Source organism: Gekko japonicus, unplaced genomic scaffold (genome assembly GCF_001447785.1).
Source record: "Gekko japonicus isolate JY-2015 unplaced genomic scaffold, Gekko_japonicus_V1.1 scaffold2179, whole genome shotgun sequence".
Lineage (NCBI taxonomy): Eukaryota > Metazoa > Chordata > Lepidosauria > Squamata > Gekkonidae > Gekko > Gekko japonicus.
This window is the reverse complement of record NW_015172613.1, coordinates 40,412-67,092: the sequence shown is the minus strand read 5'-3', so window position 1 is coordinate 67,092 and position 26,681 is coordinate 40,412. Positions and strand designations below refer to the sequence as shown.

General features: G+C 47.4%; 1 protein-coding gene and 1 long non-coding RNA gene across 2 annotated transcripts in view; both read left to right on the top strand.

Annotated features, from left to right (window-relative positions):
* The window catches only part of LOC107119177 (zinc finger protein 721-like), a 44,302-nt gene that overhangs the window by 6,395 nt on the left and 11,226 nt on the right, over positions 1-26,681 (top strand). The window contains exons 3-6 of the mRNA XM_015421634.1: positions 7,104-7,258; positions 11,505-11,883; positions 11,971-12,522; positions 26,209-26,309. Of these exons, the coding sequence (XP_015277120.1) occupies positions 7,104-7,258; positions 11,505-11,883; positions 11,971-12,522; positions 26,209-26,309 (1,187 nt within the window). The remainder of the gene's footprint in view (positions 1-7,103; positions 7,259-11,504; positions 11,884-11,970; positions 12,523-26,208; positions 26,310-26,681) is intronic.
* LOC107119185 overlaps positions 24,056-26,681 on the top strand; it is a 5,670-nt gene continuing 3,044 nt past the window's right edge. The window contains exon 1 of the long non-coding RNA XR_001482786.1: positions 24,056-24,104. This is a non-coding gene — a long non-coding RNA (uncharacterized LOC107119185). The remainder of the gene's footprint in view (positions 24,105-26,681) is intronic.

The window sequence follows — 26,681 nt, the reverse complement described above, 5'->3', positions numbered from 1 at the left end:
GGAAAAACGGAAGCCTCAGGCTTCCGAACGGAAGTGGCTAGGCACCGGTGGAGAGCGATCAGACGCCGGTGTACATCGGAAGCCACCGTTGCACTCAGGATACCACCACTTGGGACCTAGTGGCAGAGTGCAACGGTGTAAAGGGACAGGAGGCAGATGTGCCCCGTCTGAACGCCGGTAAGTACAACGATTGGAACCGGCACCCTAACCGATATAAAGCCCCCATCTGAACGCACCCCCCGTGTAAAGTAGTATTTGTTCGTGTCCACCCTGAATCTACTGCCCATCAGCGTCATTGGATGCTTTTGAGTTCTAGTACTTTAGGAGAGGAAGTTCTCTTGGTCAACTCTCTCCACCCAATGGATAATTTTATAAACCTCTATCCTGTCCCCCCCAGCGGTCTCTGCTCTAAAGTGAAAAGTCCCAGACTCTTCAGCTTTTCCTCAGAGGGAAGGCGTTCCAACCAGTGTTCCCTCTAAGCTGAGTGAGTGTGAGCTAGCTCGCAGTTTTTTAGCCTCCGGCTCACACATTTTTTTCTTCGCTCAGGAAGGGATGGCTCCAGAGCAAACTGATTTATGCAGCAGCCAAATCGCTCGCTCACAACTTTAATGCCGGTAGTTCACAAAGTAGAATTTTTGCTCACAAGACTCCCCAGCTTAGAGGGAGCATTGGTTCCAACCCCCTTATTTTGGTTGCCCTCTTCTGTACTTTTCCCTCCCCTGCACATTCCGGGGTGGGGTGGGGGTGGGGATACCTTTCGCCACAACCAAATCAAGCCAAATCCAAGTCTTCTCTTGGAAGGAAGCAGCACGGCCAATGCATAGGAAACGGGCTAGGTGGCTCAAGCCAGTGAGCCCAGCCAGCAGCTGCTCCAGTCTGGCATTAAAGTTGTGAGGAAGCAATTTGGCTGCTGCATAAATCACTTTGCTCTGGAGCCCTCCTTCCTGAGCTAAGATTAAAAATGTGTGAGCTGGAGGCTAAAAAACGGTGAGCTAGCTCACACGAACTCAGCTTAGAGGGAACATTGTCCCTTCCCTCTCAGAAAGATTGTTAAAAACTCCCCGATCGGCACTTTCTGGCCACATTTGAGGCCCCACGTTTTCTCTCCATGGGGCAATAGAAAGTTATTAAGACACAGTCGACTATTTAAAAGATAATCTCATAAGATATCACCCCCGTTTCCCCCAACTGAGTTTTATTACGGGCATGACACTGGGGGTGGATGAATAAGGAACTGGGGTGCGAAGAAGGAACTGGGACCCAGCTTTAGCCTCCTCCTTCTGAGATGTTGGAACAGCGCTGGATACCCCGGGAACGCAACCCCGTGCAGAGTTACTTCAGAGCAGCCCCATTGAGATGCACAGGGCGTCGCTGACGGCAGCCTGGCTGAAACGCCTCCTGGAGAGGCCGGGACCACATTTTTATTCGTCTGCAGCACTAAAAGGGTTAAACCTACAGAGCTGATTGCTAGAGAGTCCGAGCAAGGGGGGGGTGTCTTTTCCTTTGTGGGGAGGGGTTTGCCTTTGAATGGGGAAAGAGAAGGGGAAGGAGTTTAGAGAAGGAACAGCCGGGAAAAGCCTCGCAGCAGCCGGATCGCGGGGAGGTTTCCTTGGAAGCGACTCGTTGGGGGAGAAGAACAAGGTCGGAGTCCAGGCGGGGGCACCTCTAAGAGCCAACAAAGGTTGATTCAAGGTAGAAGCTTTCCTGTGCGCGCGCACTTGCTTTGAGCTCTTGGGAGGGAGGGAGGCTGGGGATCATGCGCGACCACGGTTGTCAGAGGGTTGCCAACTCCCGGGTGGCAAATTCCTGGACCTTTGGGAGAGGTGCATTCTGGGAAGGGCCAATTTTGGGGACTGGGGAAGGAAACCCGAGCTGGGAGCAATGCCCTAGAGTCCTCCCTCCAATGCCACGATTTTCTCCAGGGGAACTGATCTCTGTCCACTGGAGGTGGGTTGTAGTTCTGGGAGAACTTCAGGCCCCACCGGAAGGTTGACAACCAATGCTCCCTCTAAGCTGTGGAGTCTTGCGAGCAAAAATTCTACTTTGTGAGCTGCTGGCATTAAAGTGGTGAGCGAGCGATTGGGCTACTGCATGAATTAGTCTGCTCTGGAGCCATTCTTCGTGAGCTAAGACAAAAATGTGTGAGCCGGAGGCTAAAAAAAACCGTGAGCTAGCTCACACTAACTCAGCTTAGAGGGAACACTGTTGACAACCCTTTGAGGCACCAGTTTTGGGAAGCTGCATCAGGATGGGTAGCCGTGTGAGTCTGTCTGTAGGAGTAGAAAAGAGTAAGAGTCCAGTAGCACCTTAAAGACTGACAACAGCAGGACAGAGATTGAGTCCAGTGGCACCTGTAAGACTAACGAAGTTTTATTCACGGTATAAGCGTTCTTGGGCACGCACACTTCTTCAGATACAGTGAAACGGAATTTCCTCAAGCGTTACAGGAAGGGGGAGGTAGTTGCCTGGAAGGGCCAGTTAGAGTCAAGACAGACAGAAACAAAATAGAAAATACCAGTCTGTGTATATAGGTAGAGGGTGTGCAGTAAATTAATGAAGATGCTTAACAGATTCAAGGATCAACAGGGATAATAAACTTTGTTTATATGGTTACCATTTGTTTGGGTTCAATGCAGGGGGCAGTGAAGGAAATAAATATGTCAGAATTGGAGACTGATGTATTCTTAATCGTGGAATCCTAATAGTATTTAATTGAGCCTGCCATCCCTTCCTCTCAAGCACGGAGGCAACTTTACAGCATATCCTTTGAAGTGGGCTGATTGGCTGTGCAGATTTATCTCCCCTGTCCCCAGACCAGAGAAATACATTTCAATTTCTACTATCCATTACTTTACATTACAATCTACCAATCTATTATTCCATTGAAATATGAGATAAAATAAAATGGCCCTTCTAGGGGATTGGTGAGAATACAGATGTAAGGGCTAAATGATGTTAACAAATGTAGGGAGATAAGAAACCAATATTCCTGTTAAGTCCCGGGGATTCCATTGTTCTGAGTATTGTAATAACTCAGCGAGTTCCCTTTCTAGTCTTTCTAATTTGTTCCTGAAGTTCCTTTGAGATCTTGGAAGGGTGGAAGGTGGGATCATGCTTGGCCACAGTTGTCATAGACTTGCCAACTCCCATCTGGCAAATTCCTGGACATTTCGGGGGGGAGTGCATTTTGGGAAAGGCCCATTTTGGGGTTGGGGGACAGGACCCTGAGATGGGAACAATGCCATAGAGTCCTCCCTCCAATGCAATGATTTTCTTCAGGGGAACTGATCTCTGTCAGCTGGGGGAACTTCAGGCCCCACCTTGAGGTTGACAACCCTGTGAGGCACCAGTTTTGCGCTGCTCTCTAAACAGAATTTGTGTGTGTGTGGGGATAATGTCTTCCAGTACAGAAAGGTGAAACGTAATAATCTAAATCAAGATGGGCAGCCGTGTATGTCTATAGCAGTAGAAAAGAGCAAGAATCCAACAGCACCTTAAAGACTAATGAAACTTGTGGCTGGGTTGCTCAGTTCTTCAGATACAGCTAGAATGTGAGTTCATCTGTCCTTATATGTGAAATGACTCCACTCCCCAAAATATAAGATGGACTCACATTCAGGGCCGGCTCACTCACTAGGTGAATTAGGCAATAACCTAGAGCGGGCTGGCCCTTATGGGTGCCAAACTCCCTGTACTCTGGGAGTTTCTTGATTGTGTTTTTAATTCTTCCTAAAATGCATTTATTTTTGAAAATTGGTGGGGGGGGGGCACCAGAAGGGATCCTCGCCTAGGGTGCAAAATAAGCTGAGGCTGGCCCTGCTCACATTCTAGCTGCATCTGTAGAAGTGAGCAGTGACTCATGAAATCTCCTACCCTGTAGAGTTGTCAGGCTTTACCTGGCTACCGGTGGGGGGATTCTCCTTGTCTGGGAGTTTTTGGCATGTGTGCAAAGTGCGCAAGCCGTGATGATGTCACCCGGAAGTGACGTCATCACACATGGCACATTGCTAAGGGACGCTCTAGCGTTTGAGGGGGAAAAAACTCTGTGGTAACCATAGAGATTTTCTTTTGAACGCTAGAGCGCCCCCCCCCCCAACGTGCTCTGCATGATGACATCACCTCCGGGTGAGGTCATTGTGCTGGTCATGTTGGCATAGATGGGGCTCTTCGGGGGTGGAGCTCTCCCCGCTGGCTGGCTGAGCGGTGGCAGATTGAGGCCCCCGAAAGCAGATAACCCCCCACCCCCGTTGGGGGGATGGCAACCCTACTACCCTGCCATAAATTTTGTTAGTCTTTAAGGCGGTGGCTCAAGTGGTTAAGACGCTGAACTGCAGGCTGTGGACGGTCGGTAGTTCAGAAGTTCAAGACCCGAGTGTGCCGCATGACGGAGTGAGCTCCCGTCTCTAGTTCCAGCTCCTGCCAACCTAGCAGTTCAAAAGCAAGAAATTGCAAGTAGATAAATAGGGACCACTTTGGTGGGAAGGTAACAGCGTTCCGTGCGCCTTGGTGTTTAGTCATGCCGGCCACATGACCACGGAAACGTCTTCGGACAGCGCTGGCTCTTCGGATTTGGAACGGAGATGAGCACCGCAACCCTAGAGTCGGACTCGACTGACTTTCGAGCAAGGGAACCTTTACCTTTTAAGGCGGTGTTGGACTCTTGCTCCTTTCTAATGTATGAATCTGACATTTTGTTGCTGGTCATTTTAATCTGCAAAAAAAAAAAAAACCCAAGAAGGATCTTTTTTTGGTTGGATGAGTAAAAAGGGGGAACTCCTGCCTGCACTGGAATTGACCACAGCCACATCCGGAGACCCAGATGCCTTCCCAGTGTGGGGCCGGGGCTGCCGGCTGGTGTCCAAGGCCCACCCAGCAGAAGGGAGGGGAAACTTCTTTAAAAATCGGTTGTGAAGGTGCAGAGAGCAAAGCCAGCAAAGATCACACCTCCAGTGCCCCACCCATCACAGCTCGAGGTGACTCCCCTCCAGCAGGCAGAGAGGGACGGAGCATGCTGATGTGGCCACACCCTTGGGTATCAGCCTCCCACAGACACAGGGCTAGAAGGAAGGAATGGCACAGGGACATCCGTCATGGTGAGGATTGTGGCATGAGCGGCAGGACCCTTGGAGTAAACAAACTTGGGACTGCCACAGATGTGGGTTCGCGTACCCACCTGTAGCCGTGTTTTGCGAAATGGAGGCACAGGGAAGGACCACGGCTGTTCCAACTGCATCGCCTCGCCCCATCACTCCACGGCTCGCTAGGCAGAGGCAGCCATTAACACAATGCCAGACTCTCCCCTCCTGCACTGGGGTTTGGGTGGGAGGAATGGCATCCTTTTGCCAGGCAAGAAAGGGATGGGCAACGCAGCAGGGAGAAACCCCAGGGCACAGTCCCAGGAGGGGTGGTTTCAGGCCTTGCTAAGGGGGATTCCAGCAAGAATACAAAGCTCACCTTTCAGTGTCCAGGAGGCCCAGAAAGGAGTCCCAGATGGGATCAATCGTGATGACTCATTCATGCTGATTGGATGGTCTGAATGCCAAGCATTTTGGCTGGTCCTCTCACCCCGCAAAAAGAAGAAAGAAACTGTGAGGTAACTGCGCTAGATAATATTTCAATAATAATCACAAAATTGTACAAAAATGTGTGCAGAAAAGTGTATAAAGACAATAGAAAATGATGTGTTGACGATGGTCTCCGGAATGCTCTATCGTTTCGATACTATTCTTCTTCCGAGAGTGAATGAAAACAGCGACTCTTGGTCTGTCTTTTCAACTAGTAGGTATCAAAAATCCATAATATTCACCGATGTATCATGACTTAATTGCAAGAATTTCTCTGACAGAATGTTCCTGGGGCAAGGCATTATACAAGCACCTTGCCCCAGGAACATTCTGTCAGAGAAATTATGGATTTTTGATACCTACTAGTTGAAAAGACAGACCAAGAGTCGCTGTTTTCATTCACTCTCGGAAGAAGAATAGTATCGAAACGATAGAGCATTCCGGAGACCATCGTCAACACATCATTTTCTATTGTCTTTATACACTTTTCTGCACACATTTTTGTACAATTTTGTGATTATTATTGAAATGTTATCTAGCGCAGTTACCTCACAGTTTCTTTCTTCTTTTTGCGGTCTGTTCAGTGACTGTGACCATCATTTTTGGTCCTCTCACCCCCCAACTCCCTGATATAGGGATGTAATATAGAAAAAATGATCTTAAACCTGGTCTACAAACTACAAGAATCCCTTTTGTTCTGATCCACCAGGGCAATTCTCGTGTGTCTCCTGAGCATATGAAGGTTTGTGATGTCAAGTGGTGTGCCTCCATTCTCTCTTATTTTCCATGTAACTGTCTGTGTCTCCCCCCCTCTTCACAGCCAAGTGACTAAAGGTATCTTTCCACAGTCAGAAGTGACCAATAGAAGTGGAAGGAGATGGAAGAGCAGAAGCCAGAAGGACCTGGAACTGACAAGACAGCAGGGAAAGGCCTCCATCCCAGCCAAGCTGGGAGTGGTGCTGAATTCTGGGAAAGACCAGTGCCAGATATCTGTGATCAGCTCACTGAAATCTCAGATGCACACTGCCGATGCTTCTGGCAATTCCGCTACCATGAGGCCGATGGGCCCCGAGAGGTTTGCAGCCAGAGGCACTCCAAAAAACAGATTCTGGACCTGGGATTCCTGGAGCAGTTCCTGACTACCCTGCCCCAGGAAATGCAGTGCTGGATCAGAGGATGCGGGCCAGAGACCAGTTCCCAGGCGGTGGCCCTGGCCGAAGGTTTCCTCCTGAGTCAGGCAGAAGAAAAGAGGCAGGCAGAACAGGTGAGGGATTCACTCCAGATATGTCCAATTCAAGCAATGATATCTGGCCTTATGATAAAGGTTCCCTGCCAGACATCTGCCCAAGTGTTAATCATCCAAATGGGAGATTTCACAGCCTCCTTCAGCAGCCTCTTGTATTAGAGAATTTCTTCTCCCTCCAGATAACTTGCCAGGTCTGCTGATGGAAGGGTGCAGTGTCTGGGAGTGGGGCAGGATCCATTCCTTAGTCTATCTTCCATTCCATCTCTTACTCCTCTCCCTCACTGCTGTTTCAGATGTGGGCACCATCCGTGAAGAAAGAAGCGACATTCCCTGAGGCAGAAGGTGCTTCCTTGGAGCAAGGGCAGAAGGCGCAGGCTCAGGAGCGTGCCCAAGATGCCCTCTCCTGCGGTAAGGACTCTTTGTGCCTGGATGTGTTTGGGAAATCCCTGTGAGTTTGATGGGTAGAGAGTTCAGGTCAAGAAAAGAATTAAATACTTCTTCACACAACACAGAGTTAATTTGTGGCACTCAGTGTCCACTAACTGTAATGCCTCTTGAAGCTGTATTAGACAAATCCATTGATGGCAATTCCTCCCATTAATTAAACTATTCATACTTCACCTTCCTTCCATAAGAGCAACTCAAGGTGTCTCAAAAGAGAAAAGGTAGACAAACCTGAGCAGAGCTATTCCACCTGGTGAATAAAGGGAGCCTCTCCACCTTCTGGGTCAGCATTGCTCTGAGAACCGGTTTCTTGGGGCCAATAATCATGGGGAAATTTGGCTTCTGTGCCCGTATTTATAGGGGCATCTGGCGGGCTCCTGTGGGAAACAGGGTGCTGGAGTAGGGATGGCAGGCTGTGGACTGGTACCCCCAGGAGCTTTGAGGAGGGCCTTGGGGTGCGTCTTGGGGCAGATATGATGTCATGTTGCATCTAGCTGAAAACCTGGTTGTGAAGTTAGCATGCCAAGAGACACTCTAAAACCTCATTGCTCTCAAGTCTCCAGATGTGCTGAACTCACATCTGGGCCAAATGTGAGGTGACGTGTCCTGTGACGTCATTTCCGCCCCCCTCCCTCCCTTCCCCCAGGCCAGACACAGGTCTCACAGAACTCTGAAATATATTGGCAGCTTTTTTAACCCTTGGGGCTTATAGGTACTTGGTGCTGTTAGCAGTCAGACCCCTCCTTATGCAGATGAGCAGTTTAGTGCTTAGAGATAAAAACCCCTCTTTAATGTCATCCCAAAATCATATGTGCAGGTCACTGCCTGGCCTAAAATATATAAAAAAAGAACAAAATGGGGACATAATGGGTCCCGGCCAGGTGAGAGCCTTGGAAAGAATTTTGATAAGTGAATCAGAACACCTGACCCACTAACAATCCTCTCTCCACCCCTGAGGGATGTATAATTAAAGGAGAACTGGGGCTCTCAAGTCAGATGGCCTCACCTTGGGGGCTCTCCTCTTCATCATAAAATGCTGGCCGTTTCGCAGCTGCCTCTGTGGACCTCGTTTTTCTAGACTGGTCACTATCACCTCCCTGAAATCACTTTCCCCCTGCTCCTCCATGACTTCCTCTTAGCTAGCTTGTGTGTTTTTCAGTGTATGTGTGTGTGATTTACCCTCTTAATCTTATTTCAAGAAAATCCTTTCAAATTAACCTTTTGGCTGGTTTATTTCAAGAGTTCTCTAAGGGAAAGATCTCCGTAAACATTGTTGGGAATCCCAGCTACCCACCTCTCGTTGTGTCTCTGTTCAAGCTAATTTCCCCCACTAATTACGAGACCGCCAATTTAGTAACAGTGCTTCTCTTCTGCCTCTCCCACGATTTCCTGAAAGTGTATAACAGATTGTTGAGTATACACAGGGCAAGGTTTCACAATCCTGGAAAGGGTGTGTATGAAGCAGGGGACAAACATGCAAATACTTTTCCTCCCTCCTTTGTCTCAGTAACAGGCAGTGAAGAGATGCTATTGAGCCGTCGTCTTTTCAGAGATATGGAAACAGCTGGTGCACCTCCAGTCCAGGTAGGAGAGATGAGCAGGGCATAGCCTGGGTCCCTCCTCCTTTCTCAAGGGGGCTTTTCCTTCTGCAGTTTCTTCAAGGCATCTGGGCGAGACATTCTCTTGAGTGCTGTTCCCTTTACCCATACCATGCCTTACATCCTGTACCTTCCAAGACTACTCCCTTCCAGTGTGCAATCTTTGCACGGCGTGATCTCTGACACGGGAATCTGCTTTTTCTTTTAGTATTCCTTTTCCTTTGACGAGGTGTCCATCTATTTCACTGAGGAGGAATGGGCCCTGCTGGATCCGGGACAAAGAGCTCTTTACAGGGAAGTCATGCTGGAGAACTATGGGAATGTGGCCTTTCTGGGTAAGGAACTTTCATAGGTGCCAAAGGTGCGAATTGCTGCCATAGGGATGAGGCATGAATCAAAATGTTGAATAGCAATACGCCATTTTGAGATCTATCCCGATACTTGGGGAGTCGCTGTGGCTCACTGGCACAGCATCCGCTTGGCATGCAGAAGGTCCCAGGTTCAATCCACAGCATCTCCAGTTAAAAGGATTGGGCAGGAGGTGATGTGAAAGACCAGGCCACTTAATAATCACCTTAATCCTTGGGGGAACTAGGGTGCTTTGTCTCACAGATCCATCCCCCTTATACTGGTTTAGGGTTGCCAGGTCGCGGCGGGGGATCACATGTCTTTGCAGAATCCCTGCCGCGGGGATGGCGAGACGTGTTGCACCCGCCGTCGCCAGGACATGACGCTACGCGTCGCTCTGGCAACGGGGCTCTGAACAGCCCCATTGCCAGAGCGACGCGTAGCGTTATGTCCTGGCGACGGCGGCGCAATGTGTCTCGCCGTCCCCGCGGCAGGGATTCTGCAAAGACATGCTACCCCCCACCGTGATTTGGCGAGATTTGGGAGCCCTATACTGGTTGGGATTGTAGGCTCTGATCTGTTCTTCCAGAAGACTTTTTACTTTTGAATTTCTTTCCCTCAGAATAAAACTGAAATGTTTCGCCAGGCCTATGACTGAAGCTACGACAGTTCGACCTGGACTGGCCTCCCTCTGCCTTCCTTTGGCCACCTATTTTGTCTCTAACATCCATTTACTACCTGCAAACACACATGAAGCAAAGTCATCCCTGAGACAACAGGCATCAACTTGTGCTATAGATGCCAGTGTTCCCTCTAAGCTGAGTTAGTGTGAGCTAGCTCACAGTTTTTTAGCCTCCAGCTCACACATTTTTGTCTGAGCTCAGGAAGGATGGCTCCAAGTTCCGAGCAAACTAATTTATGCACTAGCCAAATCACTGACTCACCACTTTAATGCCAGTAGCTCACAGAATTTCTGCTCACAAGACTCCACAGCTTAGAGGGAGCATACTATTTGATATTAATTGTATATTAGAAATTGCTTTAGAAACTAAGTTAATAATGATTGTTTTAACATGGTTGTTCCAGGGCTCTTTTTGTAGAAAAAGCCCAGCAGGGACTCATTAGCAGGAACTCATTAGCATATTGGGCCACACCCCTGACAGCACAGCTCATTAGTACATTAGGCTGCACCCCCATGTTACCAGAAGTGTGGTTATCCAGCCACACCCACCTTTTGGTTGTTATAAGTTTACCTTGCTTGTTGTCAAAATCCAGGGCTTTTTTGTAGCAGGAACTCCTTTGCATGTTAGGCCACCTAATGTAGCCAATCCTAATGAGTTTCTGCTGTTGGGTGTGGCCTATTATGCTAATGAGTTCCTGCTGGGTGTGGCCAACTTGGGAGAAAGCCGGAACTCCGTTCCTGTGCGTTCCTGCCCAAAAATAGCCCTGGTTGTTACCCATTTCAGTGCAAGGGAGAGCGGGCTAAAAATCCAAATGAATAAATAGATAAATAAGAATGATCTCTTTTTCTTTCTTTCTCTCTGCAAAAGAAGCCAGTAGTATAAGAGAGGCTTTGGTGGAGACAGACAATGGCCTCGCATCCATGGAAAGGCTGGAGAGTTTCTCCAGAGGATCCCAAGAACATATCTCCTTCCCAGAGGAGCTGGCTGAGAGTGAGTATCCTTCACGGTTGTGTCAAGGGAACAGGCAAGGAATAGACCATGGGGGATTTCTGATTCAATTCTGACCAACATTTGGTTTGGTACAATCATACAGCCCTCTGGGTAAGGATAGAGGGAGGCCTTCTGGGGTCCCGAAATCTGGAGGCTCAGAAACTCCTTCTGGGCAAGAGCTCAGCTGTGGCTCTCGAGGGAGTTGGTATCCTTATATACCAGATATTCTGGGGAAAGGTGGAGGGGTGCTTAAGATCAGACAAGCTGGAGAAGGCTAAAGGGCCGTCAGTCCTTTCCTAATGCAGTCACATAGAAGCCTTTGGACCTTACCAGCCCTCCCAGGTGCTAATAGGATATCTCTCTTTATCCCAGCAGAGGATGATCAGAGGAGTGAGGTGGGTGAGGAACTTCATCAGAAAATGTCAGATGGAGTTAAAAATGAAGACTTGAAAGAAAAGGTCAGGAATTGTGGCAGTCCTAAGAGGAAGTTTAGTGTGCATTTTCCAAAGTGCAGTATAATGAAGGCAAGTCAATCCATTCAGTGTGAAAAGTCCTTCAGAAATAGATCCCAGATCCTTGTGCACCAAAGAATACACAGAGGCGAGAAACCTTTTGAATGCTCAGATTGCAGAAAGAGATTCGACGAGAGGGGGAATCTTCATCAACATCAGACAACCCACACATGGGAGAAATCTTTGGAATGCTCAGAGTGTGGAAAGAGATTTAGTTGGAACCCCAGTCATCTACTGCACCAAAAAACCCACACAGGGGAGAAACCTTTTGAATGCTTAGTGTGTGGAAAGAGATTCAGTCGGAGTGACACTCTTCAGCGGCATCAGAGAACCCACACAGGGGAGAAACCTTTGGAATGCTCAGAGTGTGGAAAGAGATTTATTGAGAACAGCCATCTTCAACAGCATCAGAGAACTCACACAGGGGAGAAACCTTTGGAATGCTCAGAGTGTGGAAAGAGATTCTTTTGGAGTAATGATCTTCAAAAACATCTAAGAATCCACACAGCAGAGAAACCCTTTGAATGCTCAGTGTGCAGAAAGAGATTCAGTCAGAATGGCACTCTTCAACTGCATCTGAGAACCCACACAGGGGAGAAACCTTTTGAATGCTCAGAGTGTGGAAAGAGATTCAGTCGGAGTGGCCATCTTCAACTGCACCGAAGTACCCACACAGGCGAGAAACCTTTTGAATGCTTAGAGTGTGGAAAGAAATTCAGGTTGAATGACCATCTTCAAACGCATCTGAGAACCCACACAGGGGAGAAACCTTTTGAATGCTCAGAGTGTGGAAAGAGATTCAGTCGGAGTGGCCATCTTCAACTGCACCGAAGTACCCACACAGGCGAGAAACCTTTTGAATGCTTAGAGTGTGGAAAGAAATTCAGGTTGAATGACCATCTTCAAACGCATCTGAGAACCCACACAGGGGAGAAACCTTTTGAATGCTCAGTATGTGGAAAGAGATTCAGTCAGAGTGGTCATCTTCAACTGCACCAAGGAACCCACACAGGGGAGAAACCTTTTGGATGCTTGGAGTGTGGAAAGAGATTTAGTGGGAACAGCAATCTTCTACGGCATCAGAGAACTCACACGGGGGTGAAACCTTTTGAATGCCCAGAGTGTGGAAAGAGATTCAGTCGGATTGGCCATCTTCAACTGCACCATAGTACCCACACAGGGGAGAAACCTTTTGAATGCTTAGAGTGTGGAAAGAGATTCAGGTTGAATGGCCATCTTCAAAAGCATCTGAGAACCCACACAGGGGAGAAACTCTTTGAATTCTCAGAGTGTGGAAAGAGTTTCAGTCGGAGTGATACTCTTCAACAGCATCAGCTAATCCACACAGGGGAGAAACCTCTTGAATTCTGAGAGTGTGGAAGTGGATTCACTCAGAGTGAAACTTTTCAACTGCACCAAAGAACCTACACAGGGGAGAAACCTTTTGAATTCTCAGACTGTAAAAAGAGATTCAAGTTGAGTTGCCATCTTCAATAGAACCTAAGAACTCACATGGAAAAAACATTTTGAGTGCTCAGAGTGTGGAAAGATATTGAGGAACAGTAGCAGTCTTCAGCGGTGTTAGAGATCTCACACAGAGGAAAAACCTTTTGAATGCTCGGTGGAGTTTCACTCAGCATGGAAATCTTCTACATCATGTAATAAATCATATGAGGAGAAACCTTGTAACTCCTTAGCCCATGAAAAGAACCTTTTTTTTCTTATTTCACACCTAAAAAACAACAACAGACCATATAAAGTATTGACACTACATAAACTCTTGTAGAAAGCTTGAATCTACACAGAAATCTTACCCTAAACAGGAAGATATGTTAAAAACGCTTGGACTGTGGATAGAGCTTTAGCCGTATTTGAAGCCCTCAAATAGATCTCACAGGAAAGAAGGCGAGGATGGGCTCTGTTGGTGGAAGGTGATTTAAGATCAGCTCATATCTCCTTTAGCCTGGAGGTGTCCACCCTAGGGAGGAACCTCATAAATGCTCAGTGTTTGGCAAGAGCTTGAGCCACAGATTCAATTTTCATGTTCTTCAGAGAATCCATAGGAGGGTGAAACATTACTATAGGTGGCTCTGGTGAGGGTCTTCTTCCAACACCCAGGTGATGGAGGTTCAGACCAGCTCAAAAAATAGTTACGCAAAGGAGGGCCTTTTTAGTGGTTGCCCTCCTCTGTGAAACTCGCTACTCCAGGCTATCTGCCAATCTAACCCTTTTTGACATATACAAAACTAGCAAAACACTTTCCTTCCCCAAATCCTGTGAGGAAAAAGACAAGTTGAGGGTAACGGATATCTACAGCCTTTCTGCTCCTGGCATAAATATAGTGTGACCAGCCGGCATCCTTAATTCACAAACATCTTTATCTGGCAAGCAGCTCTAGGGAGGCATTACACAATCCCTCCCCAGTCCAGGCTCCTGTGAGCTTTTGGGGGGGTCGCCACCTTGAAGCCCAAAGAGTTGTGGCCATAGGATTTTTTTTTGGGTTGAAAGGAAAAGCTTGTGTCCTTCAATCCAACAACTCAGTAATTTCTAAGGTGTCAGATCCCCCCAATATCATCCAGTATTGTGGAAACTGACTGGTCTTTCCCAGAGAGAATCAGAAAGTAGAAGTTTCCCTCTCTTGTTCTGACACCCCCCCACTCCATGACCCCCACCTTCCCCAGGCTCCATCCCCCAAATCTCCAGGAATTTCCCAACATGGAGTTGGTAACCCTAGCAAGTGTGTGTGTGGGTGCACATACACACACTTTTCCTTTGCAGCTACAGCCTGCCTGGCACAGAAGGGAAGGGTGCCTTTTTTGTTTCACGCAGATGGGAAGAGAAGCTGAGGAGGCTCCCCTCTAGGGTTATGCAAAAAAAAAAAAAAAAGAGCCGGGTTCGGGTAAATCAGACCTGGGAAAAAAAACAGTAAATGCTGAATTTCCTCAGTAAAATACCAGTAAGACATTCGGATTGGGGCTATATTCGGTATTCCCGAATATATTTGGTCTGATTTACACCACCCGAGGGAAAGGAGGCATGTTAGAATACCTTCTTTCCCTCTGGTAGACCCTACAGATTTCCCTGTCAATTTCACTCCCCCCCCCCAGTCAGCCAGGAGTGAAATTGACAAGGGGAAGCCTGGCTCTCTGCCTTCCCTTCTGTAGCTGACAGATTGTAGCTGGGAAAGGGAAGGCAGGGAACCTAGGCATGTTTACAATGCCTTTCTTTCCCTTCCTGAGATCAGAGAGGGAAAGAAAGGCATTTAAACATACCCCCTGCCCACTTCCCCGGCCTTCTCCACAATAGCGGAGAGGCCCAGGGAAGGAAGGGGGCATGTTTGCCTAGCTGCCCTCGGTCTCCCCAGCCAGCCCACCAAGGTGTGCAGGCTGGGGAGACCGAGGGCAGCCACGGCATTTTCGGGTTCAACTATACTGGTAGCTGAATACAGAACTGTGATCTGTATTCGGCTTATGTGATACCTCAAAAATACAAGGTATCACATAAGCCGAATACAGATCACAGTTCTGTATTCAGCTACCAGTATAGTTGAACCCGAAAATGCCGTAATTATCTGGCTTTTTTCGGGTATTTTTTCAGGTATTTTTCAGTTCGGCTGTAGCCGAATGCACACCCCTACTCCCCTCTACAGATACAGAAACTGACCCCCCCCTTCTTGCACCCAGGTGAAAGAGAAGGCAAATTTGTTGACAACATTTTTACAGTGATTTTTAAAATGCTCTGATGCCCCAATCCACTGTCGGCTTGTAGTACAGAACTGCCCCACCCACCCAAGTGTTTTCAAAGGCCAAAACAGCACACACTGTAAAATGGTCACGAGTTCACTTGTGAAAGGCAGAATACAGAGGCTGCTGCAGCCACCCACCCCTTCTGCTTCCAGCCCCCTTGGAACACTCCCCACCCAGGTTAAAATAGAGCCCCCCCCAAGCTTCTACCTTAATGTGCTACAGTGCGAACCCATGACTGGCACCACTCAGCAAGCAAAGGTGCAAAAAGGACTGGTCAGAGCATAGCAGGAGCAATGACTTTGTGTTGGGAGTAAAGTACAAAGGGAAAGCCTGGGAGGGAGAAGGGAAGGAGACTCTGCCCCTCACTGGCAAAGCCTGGGAAGGAGGTGAGAGGAGGGAAGGAGACTCTCTCCCTCACTGGCAAAGCCTGGGAAGGAGGCGAGAGGAGGGAAGGAGACTCTCTCCCTCACTGGCAAAGCCTGGGAAGGAGGTGAGAGGAGGGAAGGAGACTTTCTCCCTCACTGGCAAAGCCTGGGAAAGAGGTGAGAGGAGGGAAGGAGACTCTCTCCCTTATTGGCAAAGCCTGGGAGGGAGGAGGGAAGGAGATGCCCTCTCTCATTGGCAGAAGACTTGCAACAGATTTCACATCAACCCCTAGTGCTGATTGGAGGGGCATGACGAATTATTGGTGGGGCCCTGCCCCTTTGTGCACCACCATGACTATGGGCCTCCCCCCCCCTTTCTCGGCCTCTTTAGCAAACTCTTTTAAGTCTTTCGGTGCTGCAGAGAAATGAAAAAAAGCTTCTTGTCCTCTCCGTGAGGAGCATCGCCCAGACCCCTACATGCAGAGTGACCTTCAGCCAGGCTACCACCTGTGATGTCCTATGCAGTTCAGTGGGGTTGCTCTGGAGTATCTCTGCACACGGTTGCGCTCCCAGAGTATCCCATGCTGCTCAGCCATCTCGGAAAAAGGGACAGTTGAGCAGGACGAAAAAGAAGATTAAGGCAAACTGAAGCAAGCGCATGCCAAGCCATCCGAAGCAGGTCTAATCCAAACCTTCCTCAGGCCTCTTCAATGGGGATACTCCCAGAAAACTGGTTTTAGGACTGCATTGAAAAAGAGGCATGTTAGAATACCTTCTTCACTGCCACAGGAAGTGGTGGCGGCTACAAGCATGGATGGCTTCAAGAGGGAATTAGATAAGCATATGGAGCAGAGGTCCATCAGTGGCTCTTAGCCACAAGGTATAGATAGGGGCTCTGGGGCAAGGGATGCTCTGTATTCTTGGTGCTTGGGGGGGGTCAACAGTGGGAGGGCTTCTAATGTCCTGGCCCCACTGGTGGACCTCTGATGGCACCTGGTATTTCTGGCCACCCTTGTGACACAGAGTGTTGGACTGGATGGGCCTTTGGCCTGATCCAACATTGGCATCTCTTATGTTCTTATGTGTGCCTGTAACAATTTCTCTGTTTCTCAGAACATGCCAGTGAGACCACTCCCTATCACTTCCTGGAGACTGTTGTGATTCTGCCCTATAGGACAGGGTCGCCATCTCCATCTTGGGAAATCCCTTTCTTGTAGAAGAGAAGAAGAAAAGAGATTGGATTTATACCCTGCCATCCACTCGGAGTCTCATAGCAGCTTACGAACTCCTTTCCCTTCCCACAACAGACACCCTGTGAGGTAGGTGGGGCTAAGAGAGCTCTGACAGAAACTGCTCTTTTTCGAGAGCAGCTCTGACAGAACTATGGCTTGCCCAAGGTCATCCAGTAGCTGCGAGAGGAGGAGTGGGGAAATCAAACCCGGTTCTCCCAGATTAGAGTCCGCACACTTAACCACTACACCAAATTGGCTCTCAGAGGCCTTTGGGGATACTCAAATGACTATTTCCAGATTGGGAGGGGTTTAAGGCAGGGCACCCCTTACTTCATTCTTTCTACTTGCAAACAGCTTTAGGCAGGGCTTCTTTTGTGGTGGGATTCACGGGTTCTGGGTACTGGAACCATTGGGGGGGCATTGGTTTTAGGGGCTCCTCTTATGCATGGACTCGACTGTACGACTGAACAACAACAACAACTTATGCATGGGGCACAGGTTTGCTTGCAGGAGACACCGGACGTAGAGGGTCAGAATCAAACGGAACCCGCTTCTGTGGGCTTAGCAGTATGGGAAAGTGGCGAGAATCTGCCTGCTTACTGGAGTCCTTGTGGATCCCTTCTCAGTAGTGGAGTGCCACCGACTCTCGATCTATAGACAGCTTGTGAGTCTTCTTTCTATGGGAATCTGAGTCTCTTGGCACTCTGTTGACTTGCTGTTCAAAAACTGGGGGAAAAGGGGGGGTGGAGAAGGGAAAAACTCAACCCAAGATAACACTGCGAACCAGAAGGGTTAAGCTGACTATATATATTATAAAAATACAAAATTTATTAAGGTGTACACATATTAAAATATATTCGGGTTAAATTTTTTTTTCAAGTATCAGACTAATAAAAGCATATCAATTATTAATACACATGATGGGTCAACACTTTCCAACTGAAGACCAAACGCGTTTCGGCCTCAAAGGGCCTTCCTCAGTGGTCACTATACAACATAGTATAGACACACATTCAAACATATGTATACTTATTTAAAGACCAGATGTTGTATCCTGAAATTATAAAAATAGAGGGGAGAGAAAAGGGGAAAGGAAACTCAAATTATTATTACGAATGTATACCAAATCCTTATTAATTTAAACAATTGATTTTTTTTCAAACTAGAATTACCTTATATGTTTGCAATTGTGTTGCTGGTATTAATGATGGGCCCTAGGTATGGCCATATTCATTCCAATTATTCTAAGTAAAAACCATGAAATGAAATAGTAAAATTATTATATTATTAGTAGTAATTGTTTAAATTAATAAGGATTTGGTATACATTCGTAATAATAATTTGACCACTGAGGAAGGTCCTTTGATAAATAATAAATTTTGTATTTTTATAATATATATGGTCAGCTTAACCCTTCTGGTTCGCAGACTTGTTGTTCAGCCAGGAGGACGTCCGTACCACTGGACTTGATCTCCTGCCGACCGTCACGATTAGTCTACGGCTTTTATGACAGAAAAATAGTTGCACGAGCCATCCACATGTTGTTGCTATTAAATTCCACACGTTTGGTCATTTCCCCAAGCTATTTCAGTCTTCAGCAGTAGCAAATGTTCTGAAATTTTAAAAAGTTGTCAGGACAAACATATAATCTGCCAGTGGAGGGCACAGCAGGATTGCTTTTTGAAAACCACTATCAGAAAGTGTGACTTCAGATACACTGAAACAGAAGTCAGTCACCATCCATTACATACAAGCAGGGGTCATTTCCTGCAGGAGCGCACAGGAGTGGAGCTCCGGCAGTAAAGAGCCCAGGGGGTGGGCACATGCAACAAGCCCCACCCCCTGCTCCCAGCAGCCCTGGGCCACAAGGAGCAAGAAGCAGCCAGGTGAGTTGCAGTGGGTGTTGCCTTCTGACACACTTCTGGTGATGTCAGGGGGTGTGGCATATGCAAATGAGTTATGCTAATGAGCTCCTGCACCTCTTTTTCTACGAAATGACCCCTGCATACAAGTAAAGGGCAGGGGAAAGCCAATTAAGAGTCAAGACGCATAAGGAATGGAGCAATAAATATAGCTAAGATTGGATAAAGGCGTAAGAACATAAGAAGAGCCGTACTGGAAATTTTTGGGAACAAATACTTAAATCAAAACTATAACAGGAGCTGAACTTTCCCCAACCCCAGATCACTTACTTCTTAATAGCTGGAAACCTAGAAATTGCTCTTCTTCCCTCTCTGACACCATTTCAGTTCTTTTGCTCACTGCTAAAACTGCAAGAGCCTCATGCTGGAAAAGTACATTAATCCCAGATTTATCATTACGGTATAAAAAACTATGGAACCAATACATTATGTAAAAAAATAACTGACAACCTATACTATCTTGATTCTCAAATATCTTCACCCAGTTTTGTTACAACTTAGTTTCTTGTTATGGAATACTTAGTAAAACAAGATGGAATCCCTAATGTGATTGATGATCTATGTCTGTGTCAACTATAAAGTATTTTGGACACTCTTAAGGAAATTGATAAATCAATATGTATTGTTTTAGATTTATATCATAAGTTTATCTCATTAACTTATACTTCTGATGTTGTAGTCTTTGGTTTTGTTTTCTTCATGTGTCGTGTGGTTTTGAAAACATACAATAAAAAGTAAATAGAAAAAAAATAATGGACAGGCTCAGAAATTACTTCTTTTAGTACCGGTGGATGCAATTCATCTGGCCCTGAGGACTTAGTTTCATTCATGAGAGCCAGCGTGGTGTAGTGGTTCAGAGCAGTGGACTCTAATCTAGAGAACCAGGTTTGATTCCCCACTCCTCCACTTGAAGCCTGCTGGGTGGCCTTGGGTCAATCACAGTTCTCTGAGAACTCTCTCAGTGTCATCTCTCGCTAGGCTAAACTCATACTGAGCTTTAGCTTTTCTAACACTCTCCCTGCAATCACTGGTTACTTGTTTACACTCATCCTTGATTATAAGGTCCTCCTTCCATTTCCTAAAGGAGTCCTTTTTATTTCTCAAGCCTTTAGAAAGCTGTTTATGGAGCCACCTTGGCTTCTTTAGGCTCCTCCTGTTTTTCCTTCTCATAGGAATTGTGATTGTGCCTTTAATATTTTGCTTTTAAGAAACTCCCACCCCTCTTGAACTCCCTTCTCAAGTATTTCTGACCATGGGATTCTACTCAGCATAACTTTAATTTAAAAAAAATTCCCCCCTGAAGTCCAACCTATATGTCTGACTACATACAGCTTTTTCCTTCCCGAAGACTGTAAATTCCAAAATAACATGGTCACTACTACCACCCAACTAGCTGCGGTGGCTCAAGTGGTTAAGACGCTGAACTGCAGGCTGTGGAAGGTCAGTAGTTCAGCAGTTCAAGACCCGAGTGTGCCGCATGACGGAGTGAGCTCTCGTCTCTAGTTCCAGCTCCTGCCAACCTAGCAGTTCGAAAGCAAGAAATTGCAAGTAGATAAATAGGTACCACTTCGGTGGGAAGGTAACAGCGTTCCGTGTGCCTTGGTGTTTAGTCATGCCGGCCACATGACCACGGAAACGTCTTTGGACAGCGCTGGCTCTTCGGCTTTGAAACGGAGATGAGCACCGCAACCCTAGAGTCGGATTCGACTGGCTTTCGAGCAAGGGAACCTTTACCTTTACCTTTTACTACCACCCAAGGTTTCCATTACTTTTACCTCATCAACCAGTTCTTCCCTGTTGGTGAGAATCACGTCCAAGACAGCAGATCCCCCTCGTTTCCCTCTCCACTTTCTGGGAAATGAAGTTGTCAGCGAGACAAGTCAGGAATTCATTTTCAGCAGAGTTCGACTTCCAACAGATATCCAGGTAACTGAAATCTCCCTTGACCACTGCATCCCGCCTCTAAGAAAACTTTGTAATCTGTTCTAGGAGTGTCTCCTCCAAGTGCTGGGCTGGGTGGTCTCTAGCAGACCCCCACCATAATATCACTATTATTTCTTACTCCTTTTATTTTTACCCAGAGACTCTCAATTGAACCTCCCTGCTCAGATTCATGTATTTCCTCAAGCTCTTGGAGGATTGACTACATTAGGGGGGTGTCGCCTAATATGCAAAGGAGTTCCTGCTACAAAAAGAGCCCTGCAAGTATATACCCCCTTTACATATAATGCTACTCCTCCCCCCCTTCCTTATTTGTCTATCCCTTTCCAACAAGTTTGTACCTGCGGTGGCTCAAGTGGTTAAGACGCTGAACTGCAGGCTGTGGAAGGTCAGTAGTTCAGAAGTTCGAGACCCAGGTTGCCGCATGACGGAGTGAGCTCCCGTCTCTGGTCCCAGCTCCTGCCAACCTAGCAGTTCGAAAGCAAGGAATTGCAAGTAGATAAATAGGTATCACTTCGGTGGGAAGGTCACAGCGTTCCGTGCGCCTTGGTGTTTAGTCATGCCGGCCACATGACCACGGAAACGTCTTCGGACAGCGCTGGCTCTTTGGCTTTGAAACGGAGATGAGCACCACAACCCTAGAGTTGGATTCGACTGGCTTTCGAGCAAGGGAACCTTTACCTTTACCTTCCAACAAGTTTACCCCTCAATCCTAAAATTCTAATTGTGAGTGTCATCCGACCAAGTTTCAGTCAAAATTGCAGCTAACCTGCAGGCAACATACATCAGTCCCCCTGGAGAAAACAGGTGCCTTCCAGAAGGGACTCTTTGGCATTAACACCCTACTGAGGTGCCTGTCATCCCCAAACCCCACCCTCATCAGGTGCTCCCCCTGAAATCTCCAGGCACCTCCCACCCTGAAATTGGCAAACCTAGGTGTCTGCAAGGAGGGCGTGCGACAAAGGAGCGTTCTACCACAGGAAGGACGGCGATAGACTCAGCACTGTCTCTCTCTGTAGTCAGGGCCTCTGGCTGTATTTTGGATGCCGTCACAGAGGGCCGAAAGCGCACGATCCCTTTCAACAAGGGGGAAAGCAACATCATGCCGCAGTTGAATAAGTCCTGAATACCTCTGCTGTGTGAGGTTGCCACCCTCCAGGTAGATTTGCAGGTAGGTGCAAACCGAGGAGAGAGATCACGGGAAGGAAGTGGAAAACGAAACAAACAACCGTGATATATTATGCTACAAAAGTCTCCAAAGACTAGAAATTTCTAGTCTTTGGAGACTTTTGTGGCATAATATATCACAGTTGTTTGTTTCCTTTTTGTAGGGCCTGGAGATATCCCAGAATTACAACTGATCCCCAGACTACAAGGATCAGTTCCCCTGGAGAAAATGGGAACTTTGGAGGGTGGCCTCTATGGCATTACATTCACACTGAGGTCCCTTTCCTCCCCAGTCCTGCCCTTTGTAGGTTGCACCGCCAAGTCTCCAGGAATTTCCCTCCCTGGGGAATTGGCATCCCTAGCTGGAGAGTGGTAGGCGGCAATGCTCCCTCTAAGCTTCTTTTTTACTTCTTCACCCAAAGAGTGATTAACACATGGAACTCACTGCCACAGGAGTGGTGGCGGCTACAAGCATGGACGGCTTCAAAAGGGAATTAGATAAGCATATGGAGCAGAGGTCCATCAGTGGCTATTAGCCACAAGGTATAGATAGGGGCTCTGGGGCAAGTGATGCTCTGCCTTCTTGGTGCTTGGGGGGTCAACAGTGGGAGGGCTTCTCATGTCCTGGCCCCACTGGTGGACCTCCTGATGGCACCTGGTATTTCTGGCCACTGTGTGACACAGAGTGTTGGACTGGATGGGCCTTTGGCCTGATCCAACATTGGCGTCTCTTATGTTCTTATGTTCTTAAGCTATGGAGGCTTGTGAGCAAGAATTCTACTTTGTGAGCTACTGGCATTAAAGTTGTGAGCCAGCGATTTGGCTACTGCAGAAACTAGTTTGCTCTGGAGCCATCCTTCCTGAGCTAAGACAAAACTGTGTGAGTCAGGGGCTAAAAAAAATGTGAGCTAGCTCACACTAACTCAACTTAGAGGGAACACTGGTAGGCGGGTTCAGTGAGTTTCCTGGGTGAAAACGAGCAAGGGCCAACATAGGGTTGCCAACCTCCAGGTGGCATCTGGAGATCACCTGCTTTTATAATTGATCTCCAGATGACCAAGATCAGTTTCCCTGATGAGCTTTCCTAAGTCACTGCTCACTTCTTCAGATACAGCTAGAATGTGAGTCTACCTGTCCTATATATTGGAAAGCAGAGTGATTTCAGATGCCAAATAACAATAGCAGGTGTGATTGGATGAGGTGTGATACCCAGAGGAGTAGTAGGTCTCACTGGTAATGAGACAGGACACCGAGGTCTTGATTCAGTCCAGGAGGGAGCATTGTCTCGAGCTTCATTATCAATTGCAATTCAGCCCTCTCTCTTCCTAATCTCCCTTTGAGACTCCTTTGTAAGATAACTGCTACTTTTTGTTTCTCTTTAAGGAGCAACTCTTGCTCTTTTCTACTTCTGCACACAGACTAACAGGACTACCCATTAGGGTTGCCAACACCCAGGCTGGAAATCGCCTGGGATTTCAACTGTTCTCCAGGTAACAGAGATCAGTCCACCTGGAGAGAATGGCCACTTTGGAAGGTGGACTCTATGGCATTCTATACCACTGAAGCCCCTCCGCTCCCCAAGCCCAGCCCTCTTCAGCCTCCACCCCCAAATTCTCCAGGTATTTCCCAACTCAGAGCTGGCAACCCGACTACCCATCTTGATCTGTTTTCTTGGGTGAGAAGGGGATGCCTGGGAAGAGGGAGCAGCCAATTCAGGTTGCAAAATTTGGAGCCCCGCGGAGGAGAAAATTTGGAAGAAGACATCGCTGGGGAGGGCAGGCAGATCTTCACGCGCAGAACGGAGGGCTTATTCGCAGGCTAATCGTAGCAGGGTTTCTCCACAGGATACTCTCCTGTGCAAGGGAGAAACGGGAGTGCTCCCGTTGTCCGGTCTCTAAGGATGACCCTGGGCCAATTTCTCTCAACCTAACCTACCTCACAAGGTGGTTGTGTGAGGATAAAGAGGAGGGGCGCAGAACCGCGTGCGCCCCGGCGCCCACTTTATCCAGACTGTGGAAGAAAATCATAAAATGCCCAGAATTTATACATGCAAATCTTTCTTTCTTTCTTTCTTTCTTTCTTTCTTTCTTTCTTTCTTTCTTTCTTTCTTTCTTTCTTTCTTTCTTTCTTTCTTTCTTTCTTTCTTTCTTTCTTTCGAGAGGGAGAGGCTTGCCTAATTCCATGCCACCGGCCCCAGGTCCATTCATGGTTAAAGCCTCCGAGCGCCCGTTTCTAGAGAGGAAGGAAATAGAAATGCAAGGGGGACAGGAATACCGGATGCACTTTCCTGTCTCCTCCTTTCTACAAGCTGGGCTCGTGTAGTGCTTTTGGAAGAAAAGCGGAAAGGTTCGTGCTTAGGACCAGTGAGTTAAAGGGCACAGGAGGGTTGATACAAAGGCGAGGGGAGCAGAGGTCCATTATTTAGATCGGATGGCCAAGCGGAGCCTCCATGTTTAGTGGCAGTACACCTCTGAATGCCAGTGGCTGTCTCTGTGGGTCGTTTGGGTAGGGTTGCCAGTTTCCAGGCGGGGGTTGGAGTTCTCCTGGAATTGCAGCTGCTCTCCAGATCAATGCTCCCTCTAAGATGTGGAGTCTTGTGAGCAAAAATTATTGCTTTGTGAGCTACTGGTGTTAAAGTTGTGAGCCAGCGACTTGGCAACTGCATACATTAGTTTGCTCTGGAGCCGTCCTTCCTGAGCTAAGACAAAAATGTGTGAGCCGGAGCCTAAAAAACTGTGAGGTAGCTCACACTAACTCAGTTTAGAGGGAACACTGCTCCAGATTGTGAGGGTCACTTCCCCTGGAGAAAGTGGCTACCTTGGAAGGTGGACTCTATGACATCATAACTCCACAGAGATCCTGCTCCTCCGCAAACTCTGCCTCCCCCAGGCAGTGCCCCCAAATTTCCAGGAATGTCCCAAGCTGGAGTTGACAACTGTATATAATCTGGGTCTTTCCTGACCAGTGTTTTGCTGTTTTTAATAGATTCAAGTGGGTAGCTGTGTTGGTCTGAAGCAATAGACCAAAGTTTGATTCCAGTGGCACCTTTAAGACCAACAAAGTTTAACTCTGGGTATACGCTTTTGTGTGCACACAAAATTCTCCCCACCCCAAGGAGTTTGCTGCCGTGCCATTTCAGGCAGAAGGAGGGACGGGGAAGGTGGGCAGATGCTAAGCAAGACAGATTTTCAAGAGTTGTGACAGAAGAGAGCATTTCTGCAAATGCAGCTGCAGTTGCCGATTCCCCCTATTTGGGAAATTCCTGGAGATTTGGAAGTGTGGAGCCCGGGGACATCAGGGTTTGGGTAGGGGAAGGACCTCAGCTGGGTAAAATGTCAGAGTCCCCCTTCCAAAGCAGCCATTTTCTCCAGGTGAACTGATTTCTATCACTTGAAGAGCAGATATAATTCCAGGAGATCTCCAAGGAACCACCTGGAGGTTCTAAATACAACGGGAACCACTTTGCTGAAAGGAGTGTCACTGAGCCCACGTGGGAGTATGGCATGCAAAATATGTAAACTGTGTGGTTCGAAACTCTCTCGGCCGACAAGAGACGTCCAGTGCTTTAACAAGCAATAAGTATATGTGGATCGTACTAAAAGGTTTACATTCTGATCTCTATGCATGATTCTTTCATTCACTGTGTTTGAAGAAGAAGAGGAGATTGGATTTATACCCTGCCCTTCACTCAGAGTCTCAGAGCGGCTTACAAACTCCTTTCCCTTCCCCTCCCCACAACAGACACCCTATGAGGTGGGTGGGGCTGAGAGAACTCTGACACAAATTGCTCTTTTTCAAGAACAGCTGTGCCAGAGCTTGTGACTGACCCAAGGTCACATCAGCAGGTGCAAGTGAAGGAGTGGGGAATCAAACCCGGTTCTCCCGGATTAGAGTCCGCACACTTAACCACGACACCAAACTGGCATATTTGAGACATATGCCTTTAAGTAGCACTTGAGTGTCATTTGACCTTGAGCAATTTGTGCTCTCCACAGGTGTATTTTGTTTTTGTTATTGTAACCACCTGGAGGTTGGCAACTCAGGATGTGGGGGAAAGGTGTCCAGGGAGGCATTTTTATAAAGGGATTAGAACTGTAGCAGAATGGAATAGTCCACGAAGGTGCTTTTATAATGGAGTTATTATTTTAGATATTCTCCTCCTTTTACTGCATCGTCTTCTCCCCTAGTAATCTCAGTTTCTACCTTCTTTACAGTATACCTCATCTGTTGTTCTCATTGTTCCCAAATTCTGTGATTCTTGTCCTATTTCATTGTTCATTGGAGAGATTTGGGGTTTGCTGATTTATTCTGGTATTAACTGAAGGTGTTTTAAGCTATTATTTTAAGCCGCCTTGAACCACGGGGGAAGGCGGGATAGAGAGGTTTGAACAAATAAATATGTGCTGCAAGAGTATGTTGTTTTTATTCCGTACTCCACCTTGTGCCTCAGCAAGACAGGAAAGGCTACAAGGAAAGAGTTCATCAGTGGACGGTAGGCAGTATCTACGTCAAGGCATACAAAAAAATGGATCCTCCATGTTCAGAAGCAGTGTACCACTGAATGCCAGATGCTGTGGGGCTACCTCGGAAACATGAGGCCAGGCTAGATGGTGCTGATTCTGCATGGCTCTTATGAATCGTACAATTCTGCACTTCAATTCACTACCATGCTTCCTTCCCACAGGGCCCACTCAGTTCCCTGCTATGCATGTCTCTTTTCCTCAGAGCCAGCTTAATTCCCTGCTATGCATATCTCCTTCCCTCAGAGCTGACGTAATTCACAGCTATGTATGTCTCTTTCTCTCAGGGCCCACTTAATTCACGGCTATGCATGTATCTTTCCCTCAGGGCCAACTTAATTCACGGCTATGTATGTCTCTTTCTCTCAGAGCCAACTTAATTCATGGCTATGCATGTCTCTTT